The sequence below is a fragment of the Lampetra planeri genome, chromosome 21 (genome assembly GCF_965212315.1).
Source record: "Lampetra planeri chromosome 21, kcLamPlan1.2.h2, whole genome shotgun sequence".
Taxonomy (NCBI): domain Eukaryota; kingdom Metazoa; phylum Chordata; class Hyperoartia; order Petromyzontiformes; family Petromyzontidae; genus Lampetra; species Lampetra planeri.
The window spans coordinates 10,703,567-10,729,589 of NC_136127.1; the positions used below are offsets into that span (position 1 = coordinate 10,703,567).

The following is a 26,023-nucleotide window of genomic DNA, read 5'->3' on the forward strand; positions in this document are numbered from 1 at the left end:
AGGTGGCAAAACCCAGGTTCGATTCCCAGCCAACGTCAGCGGTGAATGGCTGAACCGATCCCAGCTTCAATTGGGTACCTGGTGTGGTGCGGTGGCTTAAGCATCAGCGTTGGCGGGAGGGGGTGCAAATTCGGCGAGACGTGGTGCCGGCCTCATCACCCCCGTGTGTGCCGTGCCTGTCCTCATAAGTACTCGCTGACAACACTGTTTAAGGCTACACAGGTAACCTTTGTCTTTGTGTGAGTGTCTTGCATGAGTGTCTCGTTGTCTGCAGGTATTGAGTGGAGTAGAGGCGTAGTTGTTCGATTCTCGCTCATGGCTAACAGTGTCGAATATCGAGATCGGTCCTGGGCCTCCCCTAGGTCGACTCGGCCTCAAATGTGTACCTGGTGTGACGTGTAAACATGTAAACATCGCCACTGGGGAGACGAAGGGAGCTGGGTCTGGTCCTGACCCCATCCCACCACCACGCTCGTGTGCCACAGTCCCGGCTTTCAAAAGTCTACTCCGCGAGCAGCACTTGCCCCAACAGTCCGTGAAGGCTATTACGTTGGGGGGGGGATCTTTATCTTCGTCGGTGTCTGTGCATTGCTGCAGGGCCGGAAGCTTCTCATCATCGGCACGTCGAGCCGCAGGGAGGTGCTGCAGGAGATGGAGATGCTGGACGCCTTCAGCACCACCATCCACGTCTCCAACATCTCCAAGGGCGAGCAGCTGATGGACGCGCTCGAAGTAAGGACACCACAGGATTGCATAGCCCTGCAGACTATGGGACTATAACTTGAAACAATTTTTTTGTTTTACCAGGTGAGGCCCCCACTGGGCTTTGTAGTCCTTTTTCAGAAGCGACCTGGCTATCACAAGTGATAGCTCAACGAGGTGGCTTAACGCATGGAAATTTATAGCAGCCGAATAATGTACAACGCACGTCGATTCTAAATGTGGAGGGGAGAAACCGGAGGACCCAGAGAAAAATCCACGCGACCACGGGGGGAGAAAGAGAGAGACGTGCAAGCTCCACAAACAGAGGTTGCCCAAGTCGGGAATTAAACACATGCTTTTCTTGCTTTGAGGCACAAATGTCACCACTGCACCACCCTGCCCCCACCACCCCCACCCCGCCACCACCAAATTTCTGCAGCAACTGAGCAGCTTTGAGGACAAGGAGAGGGCCAAGATCTCTCAGTACGTGAAGGGCAAGAAGGTGTGGATCGGTATCAAGAAGCTTCTCACGCTCATCGAGATGGCCATGCAGGTTCGTGTGACCCCCGACCCCCCCCCCCTTGTTATCATCATCACCTCTACTCTGGCAGCATTTCCGCCGCATTGCCATTGTCATTTCCGTGTTTGCGTCATGGTCAGCTTTGTCGTAGGCACCCAATTGAGTAGTTACGGTGGCACGCAATCACCTGCTCTTTTCAATTAACGTCCACTGTGAAGCAGACGGCGCGTAGTACAGGGACTCCTCTACTTACAAACGAGTTACGTTCCAGAGGTCTGTTCACAAGTCGATTTGTTCATAAGTCCAACTTGACTCCCGTCGAATCCAAACCTGTGGTACGGCGTGTGCACTAAACACAACGGATTTAAAAGATGTATAATCTGCTGTACATGTAGATGCCACTGGTTCTTCACGTTCTGCAGATCTAGATGCCACCGGATCTTCATGTTCTGCAGATGTAGATGGCACTGGTTCTTCATGTTCTGCAGATGTAGATGCCACGAGTTCTTCATGTTCTGCAGATGTAGATGCCACCGGTTCTTCATGTTCTGCAGATGTAGATGCCACCGGTTCTTCATGTTCTGCAGATGTAGATGCCACCGGTTCTTCACGTTCTGCAGATGTAGATGCCACCGGTTCTTCACGTTCTGCAGATGTAGATGCCACCGGTTCTTCACGTTCTGCAGATGTAGATGCCACTAGTTCTTCATGTTCTGCAGATATAGATGCCACTAGTTCTTCATGTTCTGCAGATGTAGATGCCACTAGTTCTTCACGTTCTGCAGATGTAGATGCCACTGGTTCTTCACGTTCTGCAGATCTAGATGCCACCGGATCTTCATGTTCTGCAGATGTAGATGCCACGAGTTCTTCATGTTCTGCAGATGTAGATGCCACCGGATCTTCATGTTCTGCAGATGTAGATGCCGCTTGGTCTTTATGTTCTGCAGATGTAGATGCCGCTAGTTCTTCATGTTCTGCAGATGTAGATGTCGCTAGTTCTTCATGTTCTGCAGATGTAGATGCCACTGGTTCTTCATGTTCTGCAGATGTAGATGCCACGAGTTCTTCATGTTCTGCAGATGTAGATGCCACCGGTTCTTCATGTTCTGCAGATGTAGATGCCACTAGTTCTTCACGTTCTGCAGATGTAGATGCCACCGGTTCTTCATGTTCTGCAGATGTAGATGCCACTAGTTCTTCACGTTCTGCAGATGTAGATGCCACCGGTTCTTCACGTTCTGCAGATGTAGATGCCACCAGTTCTTCACGTTCTGCAGATGTAGATGCCACTAGTTCTTCATGTTCTGCAGATATAGATGCCACTAGTTCTTCATGTTCTGCAGATGTAGATGCCACTAGTTCTTCACGTTCTGCAGATGTAGATGCCACCGGTTCTTCATGTTCTGCAGATGTAGATGCCACTAGTTCTTCACGTTCTGCAGATGTAGATGCCACCGGTTCTTCATGTTCTGCAGATGTAGATGCCACTAGTTCTTCACGTTCTGCAGATGTAGATGCCACCGGTTCTTCACGTTCTGCAGATGTAGATGCCACCGGTTCTTCATGTTCTGCAGATGTAGATGCCACGAGTTCTTCATGTTCTGCAGATGTAGATGCCACCGGTTCTTCACGTTCTGCAGATGTAGATGCCACCGGTTCTTCATGTTCTGCAGATGTAGATGCCACGACTTCTTCATGTTCTGCAGATGTAGATGCCACCGGTTCTTCATGTTCTGCAGATGTAGATGCCACCGGTTCTTCACGTTCTGCAGATGTAGATGCCACCGGTTCTTCATGTTCTGCAGTTGTAGATGCTAATTCCCTTTGGGGCTCATGTCTCCTCTCTGCTCTCTTGAAAAACTTACCAAGAGATGTTTGGTTAATATAACACACTCCGGTGTTAACCAGGGCGGCCTGGCACATTCTAAACGCGAATCAACAATCGGCGAACGCACTTCCGCCGTGCCGCGTCACCGCCCCATTGATATTGACATTGCTCCGGCCTCGTGTCTTTGTCTCTCTGTGTCTCCCTCTGTGTCTTTGTCTCTCTGTGTCTCTCTCTGTGTCTCCCTCTGTGTACCCTTGCAGACTGAGCCACACCTCCGCGTCAGCAAGTTCCTGTGCCTAATGGAGGAGGACGGAGGGTGCGTATGTTAACACCTAACAACAATGAGTGTTGCTTCAACTCTCAATGCGCTTTGTACAGAGGGGCCCTTTTGTTGTCAATCCACTGCTGGATGAGGAGCCCTTGCCCATGCCCGGTCCGCTTGGGTTGTTGCAGTCAGGAGGGGAGCACAGATGCGGAAGCATAGAAGTGAGATACAACGATACATATCAGTGGAGCGGTGGCATGTTCATGGGCTGTGCTACGAACGCAGCCACCCGAGCGATGCGACTCTCAGCTGCGGCCAATGTTGGCAGCGGAGAGTGGCGTCTGAACCGATCCTGGGTAGCCTCCCAGCTCTGCCGGTGGAGGGATGTTAATTCCCTCGCCTGGTATGCGGGAGGTCGTGGAGTTTGATCCTGACCCTGACGCCTGTTTGTTTGGAGTTTGTTCTCCCTGTGGTTGCATGGATTTTTTTCTCTGCAACCTCCGGTTTTCCCCCTCCACATTTAGAAACAACGTGCGTTCAGAGCGTTTGGCTGCTGCTATGAATGCCCACATGTTAAGCGACTTAGCTGAGGCTATCATTTGTGGCCAGGTCGTTTCTGAAAAAGAGCTACGTAGCTCAGTGGACCTTACCTTGTGAAATGAAAATTAGTGGTGTGGTGAAGTATGGTCAAACGACTCCCACGAAACACCACGGCGTGAGGTGCTGGAGGCGGGGGGTGGTGGAATTGGTGGTGGAATTGATCGATGAATCTGGTTGTCAGAATTGTCGAGCGACTTGCCCAGCGGAGCAAGCCGCAACAGTAATAATTAGCGCTATGAATGCTTCTACACGCCAAAGTTAAATTTATTTGACTGTTTCGGGTGGTGGAGGGACTAAACACATGCACAATTGGTCAGCTCATTAATCATTATACTGGTAGGAACCTCCTGGTTACACCAGCCCACATGGGATTATTGTGTCTGTCGTGCAGGGAGGGGCTGGGTGGGGAGGGGCTGGGTTGGGAGGGGTGGGGCTGGGTGGGGAGGGGCTGGTCACCCCGTGGTGCCCTTATAAAACTCAACGTTTAACCAACTCACGCCGGCTTGTGCCCGCCCTCACAGTCGGGCATATTTGCGGAATACACCACGCCGCCGTTGACCCTGGCCATTGACCGAGCAACCCAACGTTCCTACCAGCTCCCTCCGCAGGAATGTATTTAGGACAACAATAATAATAACGGCAAATTCCGTAGCGCCGTAACGTGGCAGAGCCCCCGTGCGTCACGTGGCCCAACACAGAAACATCGATTGTGACTCGTGATCACAATTATTACTATTACCATAGTAATAATAATCACTCTCGTCATTTCTACTGTTGTTGTTGCCACAGGTTGCAGGAATCGTGAGATGGGAGGCACGGCGCGGGAACGAGCGTGACGATCGCCCACCCACCCCACTCACCCACCCCACTCACCCACCCCACTCACCCACCCCACTCACCCACCCCACTCACCCACCCCACTCATTCCCACCCCACTCACCCGCACCCCACTCACCCACCACTCTCAGCCACTCCTCTCACTCCCACCAGACTCACTCACCCACCCCACTCACTCCCTACCCCACTCACCCACCCCACTCACCCATCCCAATCACCCATTCACCACTCCCCCCCCCCATACGCTGTCCCAGCCATAGGCACACCCAGGGGTGGGGTAATAGGGGTAGTTGCGTGACTGTGCGTATGTATCTACTTGTGTTTTTAATTTATGGGGAGCGGTGGCACAGTGGTTGTTGCGCTACGAACGCGGCCACCCAGGTTAGATTCCCGCTGAGAGCCAACATCGGTGACATTTATCTGAACCGGCCCTGGGCCTTCCCCAGGTCGTTTCAGACTCAAATGAGGAGCAGCTGTGGTGTATAAACATTGCCCGTAGGAAGACGAAGGCTGTCGGGCATGCTGCTGGTCCACTCACCTTGGTGTGCCATGCCGGGCATTATCGGGTGCTCGCTAGCAGCACTTTAAAGGCTATAGGTGGGAGGGGGGGGGGATCTTTCTGTCATGCGTGGGGAGCGGTAGCGTAGCTGCCGACACACTGGGTGGTGCAGTGGCTGTCGCGTGCCCACGTACATCCTTGGCAGCAACAGAACCCACGCGCGTAATTAGTTTACTGGGTGCGCATCTCTCCGACACTCCCGCACGCCAACACCGCATCGTATGTGTGTGTGTGTTGAACTTCTTTCGCACCGTACATAGCCAGCCGCGCTAATCGGATGTGCATTGGTACCTCGGCCTGCGCCCCAGTCACAGCTCACGTCATCATGCACGCTCTCCTCAAACGCACACGCGCACAAACGTGTACGGCTCGTATCCTCGCCACAGCAAGGCGCGTGCGCGTGTACGACCGTTACGGCTGCGAGTAAACGGCGCGAGGTTTGCGCGGCGGTGTCGTCGCTCGACGCAATGCGGTTGTCCGCGTCGCTCCGTTCTGAATAGTTTTTGAGTGTCCACTCTTGCGTGTTTGCAACACAAACACGCGCGCGCGACCCCATTGGCCGGATGGGAGGTGGCGTCGTCTCACCCCCGCGCGTCGCTGCGCGTGGGCGATTCGTCTCTGAAAGTGCGGGCCGTCGTTTGAGTTTTTCACAGCTCTCGTCCGCGTGCAACGAAGTCGCTCCGCCGCGTCCCGCGGGACCCAAGTTCGCCACCCGGGTCGCCCGCTGTCCCGTTTCGCCGCCCGGCTTCGGCGACGTCCTCGTTTCTCCGTGATCTTGCCGCTCGCACCCCCCCTGGGCCCCTGGACGCACGCCGCATCCCCCGGGATCGCTCGAAACAACAACACGGGCTCCAGATCGCTCGCCCCGATTTGTTTTCCTTCCGGTATTGAGGCGGCCCTCCCCCCTGGGAGTACCCCCTAGCGCCACTCGCGTCTTCAGCCGGGCACCCGCGCAGCCCCCGTGGGTCGTCGTTTCGAAACCCCCCCCCCCCCCCCCGGCTGATCGCTCGGCCCTATTCGCTGTACCGTCGGGCTCTCGCAAACCGGCCGGCGAATGTTCTTAACATTCCTTTTCCTCGCGGGTCCGATGCCGCTCGCCCTCTCGCGCCCTTTTAAAGTGGGCGCGAAACGCCGGGGCCCGGTTACAGACTCTGCTCCAAACCTGACGGGAGCGACGTGCAATTGGTCTTTGCGGTTTTCGGGGGATCCCGGCAGCAACGGGCCGATGTCAACTCCCAGCCACTTTTAAAACTACGTGTGTGTGTGTGCGTGCGCTTATATATATGTGCAATATGTAGCATCTCACCTGGTCACCTTGAAGCATTTCGGTGAGTTGTATACGTTCGCCGGACTGCCCCACAAGGCGGTAGCGTGTACCTCCATGGCAAGCGTACATCCGCTGCGACTGATGACTCAATTGGCCAAAGCTCGGTTGTTTAGTTGACTGCGTTGGTTGTCGATGGCAAGGCAGCACAACAGTGTGTACATATCTCACGGTCTTTTAACCAGACGTGACGTCCGAGAAGCCGTCGCCACAAGTCAGCGCAGATCTCTTGTGTTAGGCCCAAGTGACGAGGTGAGGGTTCTTCTGCATGGGATTTGACGAGGGTTGGTGAGATTTGAGGGCTCCCGTTTCAGATTGGTCGGCAACAATATCAGCCAAAATTAACATTACACAAACACGCATAACCGTTCAAGTCTTCACAAAGCGTAGAGGGTTCTGTATTGGATAGGGGGGTGGGGTTAAAGTTATCTTATCGGATTTGGTTGTGGCTTCTGTATTGAATGTGACCAGGGTTCTTTATTTGTATGAAATGGAAGAGTCTGTGTGCTGGATGTGACGAGCGTTCTGTATAGGACAGGGCAGCTCGAGGCGACAAGCTGTGTGGGTGGTTATTCAACAGCAGACCATAAACTCCAACTCTCACAAATCACCATCTCCGATTAGGTGTTGATTTTTTTGTTGTTGACCTATACCGACGAATATTCTACCAAAACGAGCGGCTTTAATAGACTCGATTATAATAAATAAGTATATATAAATACATATATATAGAGAGATGAAGCATGTCATTTTGGCCATTAAATCAGTTGGTGAACAAATTGCTTGCTGCTTAGTCCATCCCTCTACATTTCTCGAGACTTTAACCCCCCCAACCTCCACGGGTTTTGCCGGGTCACGTGCCCAACTCTCCCCCCTCGCTCCCGGGTCACGTGACAAACTCGCTCCCAAGTCACGTGGCCAACTCGCTCCCGGGTCACGTGACCAACTCGTCCCCCTCGCTCCCGAGTCACGTGTCCAACTCTCCCCCCTCGCTCCAGAGTCACGTGTCCAACTCTCCCCCCTCGCTCCCGGGTCACGTGTCCAACTCTCCCCACTCTCTCCCGGGTCACGTGTCCAACTCTCCCCCCTCGCTCCCGGGTCACGTGTCCAACTCTCCCCCCTCGCTCCCGGGTCACGTGTCCAACTCTCCCCCCTCGCTCCCGGGTCACGTGTCCAACTCTCCCCACTCTCTCCCGGGTCACGTGGCCAACTGGCTCCCCTCGCTCCCAGGCCACGTGCCGTGCCGAGTGACGGCGCCCAACAGCCCATGGAGCCAAGCGACCAGCGACAATCGGCGCTGTTGACGGTGTGATAGATTGTCGAGTTTAGGCCTTGTTTGGCTTGTGATGTATTTTTATTTCATTTTTTCAACCCCACCCCCACAGTGTCATTCCTGAGTGTACATCCCACCCGTACGCGCGCGTGTGTGCGCACCGCTGCAGGTGGCACCGAGTAAGTTTTTAGGCTTAATTTAATACCCATGTGTCCCCCACGTGTACAGACAGTGGTGTGAGTGTTGTGGTGGTGGTGGCGCTTCTGTTTTGTGAGTCCGGCATGTGCTATGATCGTCGCTTCCAGTTGCTTTTATCGGGTGACGAATCGTGCGCTGCTCCTTACGGTCCCGTCTTGGCTGTGATCCGATTTGTTGAACAAGGCGATTTGCTTTACGGATATATATTACGTGTAGAAACAAAAATATGGCTCCGAGTTGTCGATTGTAGCACTGCTGTCGTTCGGCGTTGTCTTCTGTGACGTGCTATTGATTTTGTGATGCAGAAATAAAAGTAAAAAAAAGTATCTTGCAGTGCAAAGATGAGCAATGCCATCCACCCATAAGGAACCATCACTTCACCTCCACTCATCTGGTATGGACGGTCAACTACCATACCTGGGTGATGCCATACACCCATAGGTCCTATCACGACACCTTTCATCTGGTACGGATGGTCAACTACCATACCTGGGTGATGCCATCCACCCATAGGTCCCATCACGACACCTTACATCTGGTACGGACGGTCAACTACCATACCTGGGTGATGCCATCCACCCATAGGTCCCATCACCAAACATACGCTCATCTGGTATGGAGCTGCTGCTGCTGTGTGAAATCCACGCGGCTTCGGACAGCGGAACGAAGCTTCTCATCTTAAGTCCTCGCGGTGGTCTGGAACGGTCTCTGCCGACTGAAGTCCACTCAGCCCGTGACAATCGGTGAATTTAAAACCGGACTAAATCACCCCCCGCCCCCCACCAATTGTCAGAACATGATCAATGAACAGAAGCGCCGTCCGTCACTCTGCTGTCCGGATACGGATCTGCCTCCCTTGATTACAAATTGAAGGCGAAATCACCGATTTTGAGTCTTCAGGCCTTCAAATACCGAGCTCGCAACATGGACATCTCCTAGCGTCACCACGCGCCTTGTAGGACTACCGAGTCGCTGAGCTGCAGTAGAGCAATGGTTATGACGATTAGATGTACTCAATTGCACCAAAATAAAAAAGAGATGTATCTTCCGGCTCAGTACACGCTGGGGGGGGGGGGGGGGTGGCTATGTCGCTCATCTGGCCTGGGAACGCCTGGGAATTCCCCAGGGAGAGCTAGAGTCTGCGTATAGTAGTGTATAGTGTATAGCCGTGTTTCCTGTAGTGCACAGTAGTGTATAGTGTATTGTAGTAGTGCTCGAGTATGTCACCAGGGAAAGGGAGGTGTGGACCGCCCCTACTCAACACGCTGCTGCCGCGACCCTCACCAGGGACCAGCGGACTGAGAAACGAAGCCACGAACAGTTCCTGTGGGCCCTCCGCGCTTGCTTCTCAGCTTGTTGCTGAAGACGGCTACAAACCTTGCATTGATTGATCGGAGATCGCGCGTCGTCGCGGTGCCAGGTGTCACACCTCGCAGTGCACGCAGGGTATTGAACAATAGCTTAGGCACCAGCAGAGCAACGTAATGGAGAGATGCGTCCTTGGAATAACTTCGATAGAAGGGTCACGATGCAGTTGCGAAACTGGAGACATCACGTTGACCGTTGGGAAAAGTGAGATAATGTATGCGCTGTGAAGAAGGCCCGTTGCCTGAAACGTTGCATATTGTATATATTTTTTCGTTCAAGCCCCGCAGTGTTTTTAAAGAATGTGTGTGTGTAGGAGAGTTGGGTTTATCTTATTTGGGGAGCGGTAGTGTTGCGGTTAGTGCCGCTGCGCTACGAACCTGGCGGCCCGAGTTCGATTCCCGCTCAGGGCCAACACCAGTGGTGACGATTGTCTGAACCGGTCCTGTGCCTCCCCTACGTCGACTCAGCCTCACATGAGTACCTGGTGCGGTGTGTAAACATCGCCACGTGGTGCTGGCCACCCACACCCATCGTGTGCCAATGTGCCGGCTTTCATAGGTGCCACTCGCTTTGTGTTTGTTATTTTTTTCCATTATTAACCGTGTCAAATGCAAGCTGCAGCATCGCCAAAGAATGTTTGGTTTTCAGAAAATGGCACGGGCTTGGGTTGGACGCGTCGTTCGGCGGGGGTTGATGCCCTGGGGTGGGTGGCGATGTTGGTGATGGGGATGGAAGTCGAAATTGGGATTCGTCTTGGAGAGAGAGAGAGAGAGAGAATCGGTGGGGTCACCCCCTCGGAGATGGAGCGTCCCGAGCCCATCTCTTGGTATGTGGCAGGAGGCTCTTCATCCAGCAGTGGATTGACCAGAGGTCTGCAAATGTGATACTGTATGTTCAATGTATGCGGTACTGAGTGCATTACACGGTGTAACACGATTTTTGTCCCTGGGTAGTAATTGTTATTTTTTTTATTGCTTATGCCTCAAAAGTATAGAACATGGCTATTATTCCCCCACAAACTTTGCTTTTGTGACCACGACTTTACGTGAAGGAATAACACAAATGCACAAGTTTTCTCATTGAAAATAGCTACATTTCAAAATATCACTTTCCTGGTCACAAAAGCAAAGTTTGTGGGGAATAATAATATCCATGTTCTGTACTGTTGAGGCATAAGAAATTAGGAAATAACACTGACCACCCAGGGACAAAATTCACTTTTTTTTCTTCCACAGTGCTATCACAGAGTTGCCCTTTTTTGTAATTCCGCTCTCGGATGAGGGGCACATGCCCATCCACGCCGTGCTGCCTGCGTTGTGGTGTGGGTGGTGGTGGTGTTATTTGGTGTGGGTGGGTGGTGGTGGTGTGGGTGAGTGGTGGTAGTGGTGGTGGTGGTGTTATTTGGTGTGGGTGGGTTGTGGTGGTGGTGGTGTGGGTCGGTGGTGGTAGTGGTGGTGGTGTTATTTGGTGTGGGTGGGTGGTGGTGGTGGTGGTGGTGTTATTTGGTGTGGGTGGGTGGTGGTGGTGGTGGTGGTGTTATTTGGTGTGGGTGGGTGGTGGTGGTGGTGTTATTTGGTGTGGGTGGGTGGTGGTGGTGGTGTTATTTGGTGTGGGTGGGTGGGTGGTGGTGGTGGTGGTGTTATTTGACCAAACTCCACCACGCTGTTTAATTGCCGTGGCGCCTTCTCAGAACGCGACGACCCGCAGTGTTTATGGTCATCTGCACATCGCGAACGAACGTGCCGCCAACGTCCGACGTCCGACGACAAAAACACAATTCAAACGGTGGGTACAACACGTTCACTTTTATCGTTAACGTCGTTATCGTCTAACCTTTTATTTTTTTATAAAAAAAAAAACCGTGCAATTATTTATTTCTGCACTCGTGTTAATAGAAAGCGGCTCTCTCTCCCCTCTCTCTCTCTGCGTCGATGTTCCGCCAGCTCGCGGAGACGGCGACGTTGACCACCTCGCGACCCCACACGCGCGCATCTCGTCTCGACAGAGCCCTTGGCCCTTTCTTGTTTTGCGTGGCCCCCCCTCTCCCCCCACCCCTTTTTTTAAACGCATATATACATTATGTTCAATAAATACGTGCTTTTATTATAGAGGTTTTAGGACATAACACATTAACAATTAAGTAAACGCTACCAACTAGACACATTTAGCAGTGGAGTTTTGCTGTTCTCTCTCTCAGGCCGGTTGGGGGGGGGGGGTGGAAGGTGAGGGGGGGGGGGTCAGAGTGCGAGGCCCCGCGAGGGTGAAAGGTCACGAGTTCACATCCTGACCGAGGAGGGCGGGCGGCAGGGTGCGGATCGATCACAACCCTCCGTGGCAGCGCTTTAGAAGATGTCTCACGGGCGAGTTCGACCTCCCACCCACCCACCCACCCCCTTTCCCTTCACGCCACACTAACGTGGAATGTCCTCCGCTGGTTCGACCGTCAAATGGAGCCGCCGGCCAAACCCGGCATGAAGAGTTTCGGGAGGAAGTTGGGAATAAAGCGTCGTTCGTCGAGGTCTCTTCGAGTGAAACTCCGGGGCATTCTCAATGTGACGGTGAACGGGAGTCACCAGATGTCTATGAGAGTGAACAGGAGGTCGAATGACATCTCAGTGGAAGTGAACAGGAGGTCGATTCCAATGCCAGTGAATAGGAGATCGCTTAAGAGATATCAATTGGGTTCACTTTAACAAATCTCAATAAGAGTCCAATGGGGGTCACTTCATAGATCTCTATGCAAGTGGACAGGAGGTTACTTTAAATAAGAGACATTTGAAAATAAACGACGCTCACTGCAAGCTATGTATATATATAGAGAACGATGAATGTGTTAACTGCAGGCGCTCGAATGAACCGGTGTCTTATTAAGGCAGCGAATGGGAAGTTGACGTCCTCAGAATTCTGGACAAAGTATCGCGAAATAAAAGATGTAGGTCTCCACGAAGGATGGACAGCCACGAGAACATCTCTGCAAAGGCGAAGCGATCTTCGATGAAAGTAAATCCACGGTTTGCTGAAGGGATTTCTGTAAAAATCGATCCAGGAACTTTATTGGACAGATCTCTATGAAGGAACTGGAGGTCTCTGGAGAACCAGCGCCTGGCACAACAGTGGCAGTGGCCGTTGATGACGACAACGATGATGATGAGGATGATGAGGATGATGATTCTCATGATTGTTAGAATGAAGGTGAGAGTACTTATGGTGGCAGCGGTAATGATGGTGATGATGGCAGTGGTGCTGAAGACGGTGATGGTGGTTGTAATGATGATGGTGGCAGTGGTAGTGATGATGGTGGTGGTGATGATGATGATGGCAGTGATGATGAAGATGGTGATGATGGTTCTAATGATGATGGCAGTGGTGATGAAGACGGTGATGGTGGTTGTGATGATGATGGTGGCAGTAGTAATGATGATGGTGGCAGTAGTAATGATGATGATGGCAGTGGTAATGATGACGATGGCAGTGGTGGTGATGATAATGGCAGTGGTGATGACGATGATGCTGATGACAACGGTGGAATGAATGGCGGTAGAGATTGTGACATCTGTATTGGTGTTAATGACAGCGGTAATGATAATACCGATGATCGTCACACATCGCGGTCGGCTACGTACGGCGTGAAAGAAGTTCAACATACATCGTTTCAGTCACAATTGCGGCGACGACGACGATGATGACGATGGCGGAGGCGGCGGCGGTGGTGATAATGGTGACGACAGCTTCGGTATCCATCACGCCACGATCGGCCGTCCCAACCAGCAACAGCGGGCAACCCTTCGCGTGACGAAACCTCCTTGGCGCTCACCTCGCCGCCTCCAAACCTCAAGCGCCGCTCCACCAACGCCGCTGCCATCGTGGGTCACCGTCGCCAAGAATTACTTTAGCGCAGAGATCTTCACTCATTCTCAGGAGGGGTTGGGGAGGGGGCGAAGGGGCCGCACCGCACATTTGAAACCGCTGAGGGTTTGACAGCAGCACGATGACGATGATGATGGTGGTGGTGGTGGAGGGCTGATTTCACCATTTGTGTATTGACGAAGGGGCCGCATTAAAGGCCACCCAAGGGGTCTCCGGCGGGCCCGCGCGGGCGGGGGGGGAGCTGCAATGAGGAAAGACCGCTCGGGGCACAGGTTGGTCTCCGCGCTATTCTCGTGGGGCGGCAAGGGGGTAGAGGGAAGGCTGCAAGACGCGGGGGGGGGGGGTGCTGCTGCGTTGCAGACGAGACGGACGTAGTCCCGAGTGTGCCCACCGAGACAGCGACGTCGCTCCGTATTTATTAGGGGGGGGCGGGGGGGGGAATTCCCAAACATCGAAAAGTTTAATTTTGTACATTTTCTTTTTTTTATCAATATTCATTTTTCCTTTCCTCCCTTCTCTCTGCCCAAATGTGTGGACCGCGCACTCGGCCCGGCACGCGGTGGCCTCCTCACGCTCCCTCCTCGTTTTAGAACGACGACTCCGCGGCGTCTCTTCACCTCCAACTGCGACGCAGTGGGCGCCGTTGCACTCACGCGGTTAACACAAAGACACAAATCCCCCCACCCCCCGTATAGCCTTAACAGACTGTCGGGGCAAGTGCTGTTAGCGAGTGGCACCTATGAAGGCCGGCACGGCACGGCGCACGAGGGGGTGGGCGGCCAACACCGCGCGCGGCCGCCTTTGTCTCCCCCAGTGGCAGCTGATTTTACACACCGCACCAGGTACGGTTAACGCACGACCACACACACACACACACACGTATGCACCGAGCAGTATTAACCGGGTTGGCCCGTTGAATCCGAACCGTGCACCTCCGCAACACGCCGTGAACACCGCTACCTTTGGGCCCCCTACCCCACCCCCCCTACCCACCCGCCATCTACTTGCACGTGTGCACGTCGAAGACGCGCGTGCACTCCTGGCAGCTCACGTAGCAGCACCAGTGGAAAGCGCATCGGCACTTGTCCCTGCGCCTCTCCGTGCGCGTGTTGTGCCCGCGGCCGCAGCACAGGAGGTCGCAGCCGTCGATGCCGTGCGAGGTGAGGTTGCAGGCGCGGTCGCGCGTGCCGAACGAGCCCGTCTCCGGGTCGGGCTCGCAGAAGTTGGGCGACGTCTCGTAGTAGACCAGGTCGCCGTCGGTGGGCGGCTTGAAGAGGGGGTACTTTGGCCGCAGCGTCTCGACCCAGCCGCGCGACTCGCGGTGGCGCTCCACCAGCATCTCGGAGGCGCTGTCGTACTTGTCCTTGAGGTGGTCGCCGAGCGCGCGGAAGTCGGGCTGCGCGCCCCAGCAAGTCTTCACCTCGCAGCTGCCCGACAGGCCGTGGCACTTGCACTTGAGCTGCATGTGCTCCAGGATGGACTGGGGGTGGAGGGGGGGGTGGAAGGGAACCAGCGGCGTGTAAGTCACCTGGCGAGCGCGCGGTGCGGTCGTGGTGTAGTCGTGGTGTAGTCGTGTTGTAGTTGTGGTGTGGTCGTGGTGTAGTCGTGGTGTAGTCATGGTGTAGTTGTGGTTAATTCTAGATTTGAAGCTTTTCGTGACTGCAAGGATTCATTTTCTTAGGTTTTTTCGGTGAAGTCACGTAGGTAAAAAATAAAAATAAAATTAATAAAAAATATTTATTTTACTTTTAGTAATTTTTAATTTTTATTAATAAAAAATAACTATCTTACTTTTATTAATTTTTATTTCATTTTTTACCTACGTGACTTTACCGAAAAAAACCTAAGAGTATGAATAGTTGTGGTGAGCCACTACCTCTGCTGTTGCTGCTGCTATGATCCTGGCGACCCGCGCTGAGCCACCACGAGTTCGATTCACGCTCGCGGCCAACGCCAGTGACGGCTATCGGAACCGGCCGTGGGCATCGCCTAGGTCGACTCAGCCGCAAATGAGTAGCGGGTGTAGCGGTGTGTAGCAAACATCAACACTGGGGGAGACAAAGGCGGCCGGGCGTGGTGCTGGCCAACCCACCACCCCCTCGTGTGCGGGTGGCGGCCTTCACAGGTTGCTACTCGCTAACAGCACTTGCCCCGGCAGTCTGTGAAGACTATACGGGGGATCTCTGTCTCTGTAGTGACTCCATTATCGGCTCAGCGGCGGTGCGGCAATTTGTCCGGGTGGCCCCCCCCCCCCCCATGGCCCCTCCCCATGGGCCCCCCCCCCAATATTTGATGGGCCTCCCCACAAATATTTGATTTGTTTCGCACGGTCGCACCCTAGAGGCGATTCTAAATCGCGGGGCTTCTTGGCTAATCGCATCGTGACGCGAGTTTGTTGTTAATTTCCACTGCTGTTGAAAACAAATCTCATGGTTGGCTGTCAAGGGGAGGGGCCCCCCAACTCGTAGATTTGGCCACGCTCGTTACGCTACTGGGAAGGAATGGAGAGATGTAACATGTGGTCACTGGAGGTGGTGTGTGGGGTAAACTAAGGATCAATATGTGATCAATATCGATTTGTATATAAAACGCTGGTAAATAGGAATCAATAGCGACAACTCTATGAAACTTGGAGCCAATTAGTGATTAATATTTACGGAGAGGAAATTAATGCTCACTCAATAGGGGATCAATAGACAGATGTAGGGCACTTATATCAATACGTGATCAGTAGGTATGATTAGGTGATCAATATGAATCTAGGGGTCTCAATAGTGCAATGGTGGTGGTGGGGTGGTGCAGTGGTGGGGTGTGTGTGTGGAGCTTGTGATCAATATTGATCAGGTGCTGCGGGAGTGACAGTGGTGGCGGAAGTGGATGTGTGGGGATTGTGATCAATTTTGATCACGTGCGGTAGTGGCGGTGGTAGTGGTGAGTCTTGTGTGTAATATTGATCACGTGCGGGGGTAGTGGCGGGTGGATGTGTGGGGCGTGTGATCAATATTGACGACGGAAAACAAGGGCGGTGGTGGTGGGTGTGGTGCTCGCGATCAATATCGATCAGTGCGGCGGTAGTGGTCGGCGTTCGTGTGGTGCTCGCGATCAACATTGATCAGTGCGGCGGTAGTGGTCGGTGTTCGTGTGGTGCTCGTGATCAATATCGATCAGTGCGGCGGTAGTGGTCGGCGTTCGTGTGGTGCTCGCGATCAATATCGATCAGTGCGGCAGTAGTGGTCGGTGTTCGTGTGGTGCTCGGGATCAATATCGATCAGTGCGGCAGTAGTGGTCGGTGTTCGTGTGGTGCTCGGGATCAATATTGATCAGTGCGGCGATAGTGGTCGGCGTTCGTGTGGTGCTCGCGATCAATATCGATCAGTGCGGCAGTAGTGGTCGGTGTTCGTGTGGTGCTCGGGATCAATATTGATCAGTGCGGCGGTAGTGGTCGGCGTTCGTGTGGTGCTCGCGATCAATATCGATCAGTGCGGCAGTAGTGGTCGGCGTTCGTGTGGTGCTCGCGATCAATATCGATCAGTGCGGCAGTAGTGGTCGGCGTTCGTGTGGTGCTCGCGATCAATATCGATCAGTGCGGCAGTAGTGGTCGGTGTTTGTGTGGTGCTCACGATCAATATCGATCAGTGCGGCGGAAGTGGTCGGCGTTTGTGTGGTGCTCGCGATCAATATCGATCAGTGCGGCGGTAGTGGTCGGCGTTTGTGTGGTGCTCGCGATCAATATCGATCAGTGCGGCAGTAGTGGTCGGTGTTTGTGTGGTGCTCACGATCAATATCGATCAGTGCGGCAGTAGTGGTCGGTGTTTGTGTGGTGCTCACGATCAATATCGATCAGTGCGGCGGAAGTGGTCGGCGTTTGTGTGGTGCTCGCGATCAATATCGATCAGTGCGGCGGTAGTGGTCGGCGTTTGTGTGGTGCTCGCGATCAATATCGATCAGTGCGGCAGTAGTGGTCGGTGTTTGTGTGGTGCTCATGATCAATATCGATCAGTGCGGCAGTAGTGGTCGGCGTTCGTGTGGTGCTCGCGATCAATATCGATCAGTGCGGCGGTAGTGGTCGGTGTTCGTGTGGTGCTCGTGATCAATATCGATCAGTGCGGCGGTAGCGCACCAGGCGGCCGGCCTCGTTGTTGTGCCGGTTCATGGCGGAGCGCGCGTCGGGCCGGTTCTCGCGCGCGTCCGCGAACTCTCGCGACACCATCACCCCGAAGTCGGCGTCCTCGCTGCAGCCCCCCCACTTCCAGCCCTCCCCGGGGGGCCCGCGGTGCTTCGTGTCGCAGCCGCAGATGGCGGAGGCACCCTCGGCGCACGCCCGAGTCACCGCGTAGCCCACGCCGGCCGAGGCGATGGCGTGCACGAAGGCCGACTCGCGTGTCGCTGCGGCGAATTGGGGTTGTTAGGGGGAGGGGGTAGGGGAAGGAACACAGCGTTGGTGTACGGTGCTTTTTCTGCAATATTTTGCTGTCTTTTCTTGGATTTTCTGTTTGCACTCAGTCACATAGTCACTTTAAGATGTTTTTTTTGTTCGTGTTTTTGTTTTTTGTTTGTTGCGGTTGCACCCGATTCAAGAGCCGAATGGCTCACAGGGCTATACCTAATACATGAACTTGAACTTGAACAGAGATGTCGCACGTGCGCGCGTGTTTTGCCGCAATCGGGATCGGCGTGTTTATTTTATGGCGGAGGAATCCGACGAGCTATGAAGCTCTTTCTTTCAAGGGGATGTCCAGTGGTCGCGTGTCTGTTTCCGTGTCCGTCCGTTCGTCTTTACATTCCATCGGTCTTTCCTAATTCCATTCATCGGTCCATTTATTCATAAAATCCACCGTCCGTCCATCCATCCGTTCACCCGTCCATCCTTCAATCCATCCATACATAGAGCTACATAGAGCCTCACGGAGACATACAGAGACACACATAGATATTCATAAAGATAGACTAAAGATAGAATGCGGAACAGCGACACGACAGGAACTCAATCTTTGCTGAAGCCCTCTCGCCATGGGCAACAGCGGAATCCCTCACCTCTCATCATCATCATCATCACCCTCTCATCATCATCATCACCACCATCACCCTCTCATCATCATCACCATCACCCTCTTATCATCATCACCCTCTCATCATCATCATCACCACCATCACCCTCTTATCATCATCACCCTCTCATCATCATCATCACCCTCTCATCATCCCCGACATCGTGACCCGGTCATTCCTTCTCCACGCCCTCCCGATCTGTCCTGCCTTTCCGTTGATTTTAAAATCATCGTCTTCATCATCTTATTATAATTATTTCCCATTCTCTCCCTTCTCGCTTCCATTTCCCATGCCTTCCTCTCTTTCCCAGGGTCGTCCATAGGGGGCAAGTCTTACATCCGACATCGTGACGTCGAATCGTGGGCCACAACCCCCCGCCCCCCCCCCCCAAAGTGCGGGGCTCGGGGCAGTCGCCCAGATTTGCCGTACCCTGCCCCCTTCCCGCGGTTTTCAGTTTCAGTTTCATTTATTTGGTATAGCCCTGTGAGCCATTCGGCTCTTGAATCGGGTGCAACCGCAACAAACAAAAAATCTAAAATATGAACAAGAAAACATCTTAAAGTGACGATGCGCAAACAGAAAAATCCAGGAAAAAACTGCAAAGTCTTCCAGAAAAAAAAGCACCGTACACCAACGCTGTGCAAAAATCCCAGTGGGATGCAGGTCAAACAACAACAGCCACAAGACAACTTAGATTAAAGCCATCATTCTAAGTCCGTACTACAACAAACAAACATGGCCAAACCAAAAAAGGTGAATAGATGCAGAGCTATGTATATATCTCTGTATATTGAACTTCTTTCGCACCATACTTAGCCAACCGTGCTCATCGGAGAGCTTAAAAAAACAACGCAGAGACAAGGAAACTGACTGGCGATGGCCATGAACGCCTTGGCCTATCAGCACCCTGCTGGTACAGGAGTCTTCAGACGCAGTGCGGCCTTCACGGGGTAAATCAGTCGTTGTTGTTGTCGTTGTTGTGATTCATGCGCGACCAAAAACAACCAGGTCCGTTTTGGGGTCCTCTTTGTGTGAGGCTGGCGGGGGGGGGTGGGGAGCCCCCTCTAAGTCTGGACAACCCTGGTACTAGTCCCTGGCCCAGGTGTGTGTGTCCCCTCCCCCTCCTCCCGCACCTCCCCACCTCCTCACCCCTCCCTCCCTCACCTACTCCCTCCCCCACCTCCCCCTTCCTCCCTCACCTCCCCCCCTCCCTCACCTCCCCCCTCCCTCACCTCCCCCCCTCCCTCACCTCCCCCCCTCCCTCACCTCCCCCCTCCCTCACCTCCCCCCCTCACTCCCCCACCACCCCCCACCACCCCCCTCCTCCCCCTCCTCCGCCACCTCCCCTCCCTCACCTCCCCCCTTCCCCCTCTCTCTCCCCCACCTCCCCCCCTCCTTCACCTCCCCCCCTCCTTGACTTCCCCACCTCTCCCCCCTCCCCCACCGACCCCCCTCCCCCCTCCCCCACCTTCTCCCTCCCTCCCACCTCCCTCCCCCCCCACCTCCCCCCTTTTTCCCCTCCCTCCCCCCTCCCCCACCCCCAGCACCGCCGCCCACCTTTGTCGAGCACCGGCCCGAAGATGGCGAGGCTGTCGCTGAGCGTGGTGCAGTTCCAGCGCCGCCCGCGGAACTGGTGCTGGCACTCCTGGATGCCCAGCTTGAGGCCCTCCGCCACGCTGGGCATCAGCTCCAGGTAGTTGCGGCAGAAGCGCAGCTGCTTGGGCACGAGGCCCGGGATGGAGGCGCACAGCACGGGCTGGGAGCCCAGAGCCGCGTACTGGTTCCCCACGGCCAGGGACCTGTGGAGTCACGGTCAAGGACAAAGACAAAGATTCCACACTCCCCGTAATAGCCTTGGCGGACTGATGGGGCAAGTACTGTTAGCGAGTTCCACCTGTGCTAAGGCCGGCACGGCACACGAAGGAGGGGGTGGGGGTGGGTGGCCAGCAGCCACGCCCGACCGCCTTTGTCTCCCCAGTGGCGATGTTTACACGCCGCACCAGGTACACATTTGAGGCTGAGTCGACCTAGAAGAGGCCCAGGACCGGTTCGGATAATCGTCACCGGTGTTGGCCGCGAGCTGGAATCGAACTCGGGTCGCAGGGTTCGGAGCGCAGCGCTAACCGCTGCGCCACCGCTCCCCATAGTCCACCATAGCCACCATCACCACCAATCACGGACAGGCGGACAGAGAGGGGAGTAGGGATAAGACGCTCAGTGATCGAGCGAGTGAGTGCGAGAATGAATGAGTGAACGAATAAGAGACACGTGGGTCAAAGCGAGCGAAAGATTAGTGGAGACACGTGGAGCAGAATGAATGATTGAGTGAGAAAAACGTGGAGCAGAACTCATGAATGAATGAGAGAGGCACATGAAGCAGACTCAATGAATGAAACACTGAATGAGCAGAATGAATTATGGAGTAATTTATTTAATGAGAAATAACGTGCAGCATAATTAATTAGTGAGAAAAACGTGGACCAGAATTAATGAGATACTTGGAGTAGAATGAAGGAATAACTGAACGAGAGAGAGCTACATGGAACCAAACGCGTGAATTTAATGAACGAGATACGCGCGGAGTAGATGTACGTAAGAACGAAAAAAAAACTATCGGAGCAGAATGAGAGAGAGAGACACGTGGAACACGATGAATGAGACACGTGAATGACAGCGAGGTGGTAAGACTCATCAGTCAGATCAGAATCAGCAGTAGCCGTAACAACAATGTTATCCCTCTGTATAAAGATAAAATTATAAATTAAATACTAGCATACGACTGTGTATATGTCTCTGGTTCTGTGTTTTATCTCTCTCTCAAATTTAGCATTCTCAGGAAGAACGTAATCAACCAGGTAGGGTGTTGACTGTTATGTTATCCGACTCTCTGTTGTATTACATTACATTTCTAAGTATACTAGATTTGTGTTTCTATTTCATTTATACCTGATGATGATTGCTTGTGTTGCAATAGAAACGTCGTATGCTAGTATTTAATTTATAATTTTATCTTTATACGTGACTTTACCGAAAGAACCAAAGAGTAATTCCTGCAGTCACGAAAGTTCAAAATTAACAATGTTATCATCAAAAGTGCCTCGCGTTGTACAATAGCCATCAGCAGCAGCAGAACTAATCGCAGTGGCATCATCAGCAGCAGCAGTAACATTACCAGCGTCGGCAGTAGAATAAGTGATCATTATCAGCATCATCATCATGAGGTCCGTGTCATCGGCGTCACTGTTGAGCATCATCCGTTCAGATAATCGCCACTGATGTCGACCGTGAGTGGGAATCGAACTCGAGTCGCCGGGTTCGTAGCGCAGCGTTCTAGACACTGCGTTACCGCTACCCACACACACACACGGTATGTATATGCACAAAGACACAAAAAACAAAGATCCCCCGTATAGCTTTGACAGACTGTCGGGACAAGTGCTGCTAGCGGGCACCTATGAAGGCCGGCACGGCACACGAGGGGGTGGGTGGCCAGCACCACGGCCGACCGCCTTTGTCTCCCCAGTGGCGATGTTTACACACCGCAGCAGGTACTCATTTGAGGCTGAGTCGACCTAAGGGAGGCCCAGAAACGGTTCAGAAAATCGACACTGGTATTGACCGTGAGCGGGAATCGAACCCAGATCGCCGGGTTCACAGTGCAGCCGGCTAACCGCTGCACCACCGCTCTCCACAGACACAAATACAAAGATAAAGATCCCCCGTATAGCCTTAACAGACTGTAGGGGCAAGTGCTGTTAGCGAGCACCTATGAAGGCCAGAACGGTACACGAGGGGGTGGGTGGCCAGCACCACGCCCGACCGCCTTTGTCTCCCCAGTGGCGATGTTTACACACCGCAGCAGGTACTCATTTAAGGCTGAGTCGACCTAGGGGAGGCCCAGGACCGGTTCAGATAATCGTCACTGGTGTTAGCCGTGAGCGGGAATCGAACCCGGGTCGCCAGGTTCATAGCGCAGCGCGCTAACCGCTGCACCACCGCTCCCCACACACAGACACACACACACAATAATCACGCACTTCACACAGAGCGCGTATTAACATCGCTTGGAACAGTGACGCAGCGAGTCAGCACACGTGCTACCCCCCCACGCCCCCCCTCCCACTGCCGACAACGAAGAACCGCAGCAGCCTATAACACCTGTTACTCCATGGTAAAAGTAGTATCCCATGCAAGTGCTGTCCAGGCTGGGAGTCTGTGGAGCTTCCGAGATCTGCCGGGATGAGACGCGCTCCCCGTGATCTGGACACTGGATGTGGCAGCTTCTCGGTCCTCGGCATGTGAACGCGGAGGGTGACTCGTACGTCAGACGCGTTGACCACGTGGGGTGGCTGCCCCCCCCCCCCCCCCTGGCATGATGGTGGTCAACCACTGGCCGAAATTGCAGTCCAGAAGGCGCGGCGGTTCGATTGCATCTCCCGGCTGAGAAGTTGACACTGTGGCATTGGCTTTCGAATCAACCTACGTTCGGAGTTGACTGCGGATATGGATAATGTTCAGGGTGTAAAAAGAAAGTGGTACACTGACAGGGAAAATGGAACAACGATACGAAGAAGAGACGCCACGGTGGCTAAGATATGTTAACTACCTCGCCTGACATGCAGGAGGTCGTAGGTTCGATCCCGACCCTGACGCCTGTTGCTGTATATTTGGAGTTTGCGTGTCTCTCTCTCTGTAGTCGCGTGGATTTTTCTCCGGGTCCTCCGGTTTTTCCCTCCGCAATTAGAATCAACGTCACGCGTTTAGAGTATTTGGCTGCTACAAATGTCCACGTGATAAGCCACTTCGTTGAGCTATCACTTGTGGCCAGGTCGCTTCTGAAAAACAGCCGTATGGCTCAGCAGGCCTGACCTGGTAAAATAACAAGTTTAGTTGAGTTAAGAAAAGTTAGCGGTCTTGGCAGGACGCATCAGCGCTGGAAGGGACGGCGATGGCGGTAATGATGGTGATGGTCGTGATGGTGATGATGACGATGGTGATGATGATGGTGACGATGATGGTGATGATGACGATGGTGATGATGATGGTGACGATGATGGTGATGATGTTGATGATGATGGTGATGTTGATGACGTTGTTGATGGTGCTGGTATTGATAATGTTGATGATGGTGATGATGTTGAAGATGGTGATGACGATGGTGATGTTGATTACGTTAATGATGATGTTGATCATGATGATGGTGATGATGATGACGGGCCGGTGTTCGAGACTCGTGACGGAGTGACTCAGCGCGCAATAGAGTGCGGACCACCGCAGAGATGGAGCAATGGAATGAGCGAATGTGCGGGAGTGGTGTGGATCGCGACATCGCGGGAGCCGCGATGGATGACGAACGCGTGGGAGCGCCTTCATTCAGCAGTGGAGAGAACGTGACTCGGCCTCAAACGAGCGTACCTGCCGCGGCGTGTAAACATCGCCACGAGGAGAGACAAAGGCGGCCGGGCGTGGTGCTGGCCATCAATGCGTGCCATGCCGGCTTCCATATGTGCTCCTCGCTGACAGCACTTGCCCCCCCAAAAATGTTAAGGCTATACGGGGAATCTTTGTCTTGTATATGTATGGATGAAAATATACGTGCATTGGTGTGTTATTATATATATGTGTGTATACGTGTGTGACAGCAGTACATGTGCGTGCTGTGTGTGTATATTGTATTGGGGAGCGGTCAGTGTTGTGGTTAGCGCGCTGTGCTACGCGTCCGGCGACCCGAGTTCGATTCCCGATCACGGCCAATGCCAGTAACGATTATCTGAACTGGTCCCGGGCCTCCCCTAGGTCGATTCAGCCTCGAATGAGTACCTGGTGCGGTGCGTAAAAACATCGCCACTGGGGAGACAAAGGCGGCCGGGCGTGGTACTGGCCACCTACCCCCCCGTGCGCTGTGCCGGCCTTCATAGGTGCTCGCTAACAGCACTTGCCCCAACAGTCTGTTAAGGCTACACGGGAGATCTTTGTCTTTGTAGCGGGGAGCGGTTATTGTTGCGGTTAGCGCTACGCTGCGCTACGAACCCGGCGACCCGAGTTCGATTCCCGCTCACGGCCACCAACACCCAGTGACGATTATCAGAACGGTTCCTGGGCCTCCCCTAGATCGGCTCAGCCACAAATGCGTATACTGTATCGTGCGATGTGTGAACATCAGCCACTTGGGATGCATAGCCGGCCGGCCGTGGTACTGGCCACCCTTAGCACGTAGTTTGTCAAGGCTATACGGGGGAACTTTGCCTTTGCTTGTGAGATGGAGCAGTGTCATCGCGCAGGAGATGGCTTTCGGTAAGGGCGAGTGAACGCGTCCATCCAGCAGTGAAGAGACCATGGCTGACGATACCGATGGACGATTGATGATGATAACGAACGTATATACATATATGACTACGCGTGTGTAGTGTGTGTGTGTATACGTACGCATACGGAATGTGTGCACGGGTGTTCCCAAACAGCACTTGCCCCAACAGCCCGTCTCAGGCTATACGGGAGAGCTTTGTCTTGTGCTGTGTCTATATTCGTGCGACTGAGCAATACGATAACATCATACGCAGAAGTGAGATAGATCGTGGATATTCTCCAGCAGTGGATAGACCATGGCTACAAATGTTTACACTTCAAAAAAATTAGTAGAAAACTAACTTTACGATGCATTAGGTTGGGTTTTTTTGCTGCTAATCGGGAGTTAATTGCATTTCTCAAAACGTTTTGACCACATATATTTTTTGACCGCATAATGATCCCGTATAATGCAATACCATCACCGTGAAATCCATTCACACGCTTTCATTCACTCGTAGCCAGCAACCGTCCTTATCAAGGCCCCTTGGATGAAACGTCAAAATATACAGTTTCTTCTTACTGGCAATCAATAAAGGAAAGTATCAAAATCGTCAGCAACAGCCATGTTCCATCTACTGCTGGGCGAATTCCTCCACACAGTCGCCACCCACAGCACCCACGTAGACTGTCAATTATGATGAATGTCGTCACGTATTCTGTAACATTTCTGCTGCAGCGGCAACACTTAAATCGGGTTTTGTATTATACAGCACTGCAACAACAATGCCTGTTTAATTTGGGTATCCATCTGCAATGTTATCCCGCATGGCTTCTTATTGTGTACACACACACACATATATATACTGTCCTTAGATTACACTAGATTATCTCACGTTTATCTCGAGTCGTGCACAATGCATACGGCGGTCATTTTCGCTGAATCGTCACCCCCCGTTTTTTTTCGTTCGTGTTACTTTTGTGGCGACGACGAACGACTCACAGTGGCCAACTCCAATTTAATTGAATTATATTTTATTTTTTATTGTATTTCCTATCTATACGTGACTTTACCCAAAGAACCAAGAGTATGAATTCCTGCCGATGAGTTCACAAAGCGTCTGTTGCCGCCGCTGCTGCTGCTGCTGCTGAGCGCGTGGCAGCGCCACGGAGGGTGATGTCGGACCACGAGATGACACTTAATGATAGTCAACGTTTTTTTGGGTTTAGATCGCGTTATTTATAAATGTGTCGTAACCCTCCACCACCCGACACGGCCAATCAGTAAAAAAATAAAGTGTCACGTTGACAAAAGACAAATAGTTCACTGATTTAGCCCACCGGT

At 53.1% G+C, this 26,023-nt stretch overlaps 2 protein-coding genes across 2 annotated transcripts in view; one reads left to right on the forward strand and one right to left on the reverse strand.

Moving 5' to 3' along the window:
• Window positions 1-8,435, forward strand: part of NSF (N-ethylmaleimide sensitive factor, vesicle fusing ATPase) — a 48,989-nt gene extending 40,554 nt beyond the window's left edge. Inside the window, exons 18-21 of the mRNA XM_078603962.1 lie at window positions 598-732; window positions 1,142-1,255; window positions 3,314-3,369; window positions 4,708-8,435. Of these exons, the coding sequence (XP_078460088.1) occupies window positions 598-732; window positions 1,142-1,255; window positions 3,314-3,369; window positions 4,708-4,723 (321 nt within the window). The 3' untranslated portion in view covers window positions 4,724-8,435. The remainder of the gene's footprint in view (window positions 1-597; window positions 733-1,141; window positions 1,256-3,313; window positions 3,370-4,707) is intronic.
• A 5,909-nt stretch (window positions 8,436-14,344) lies between these two features.
• LOC144724768 (proto-oncogene Wnt-3) lies at window positions 14,345-20,185 on the reverse strand. Its single transcript, XM_078604155.1, has 3 exons — window positions 19,951-20,185; window positions 17,465-17,730; window positions 14,345-14,824 (listed from the first exon to the last, which is right to left on the reverse strand). Exons 1-3 carry the CDS (start codon window positions 20,075-20,077, stop codon window positions 14,345-14,347), a joined length of 873 nt encoding a protein of 290 aa, XP_078460281.1. The 5' UTR covers window positions 20,078-20,185.
• Between the last annotated feature and the right edge of the window lie 5,838 nt (window positions 20,186-26,023).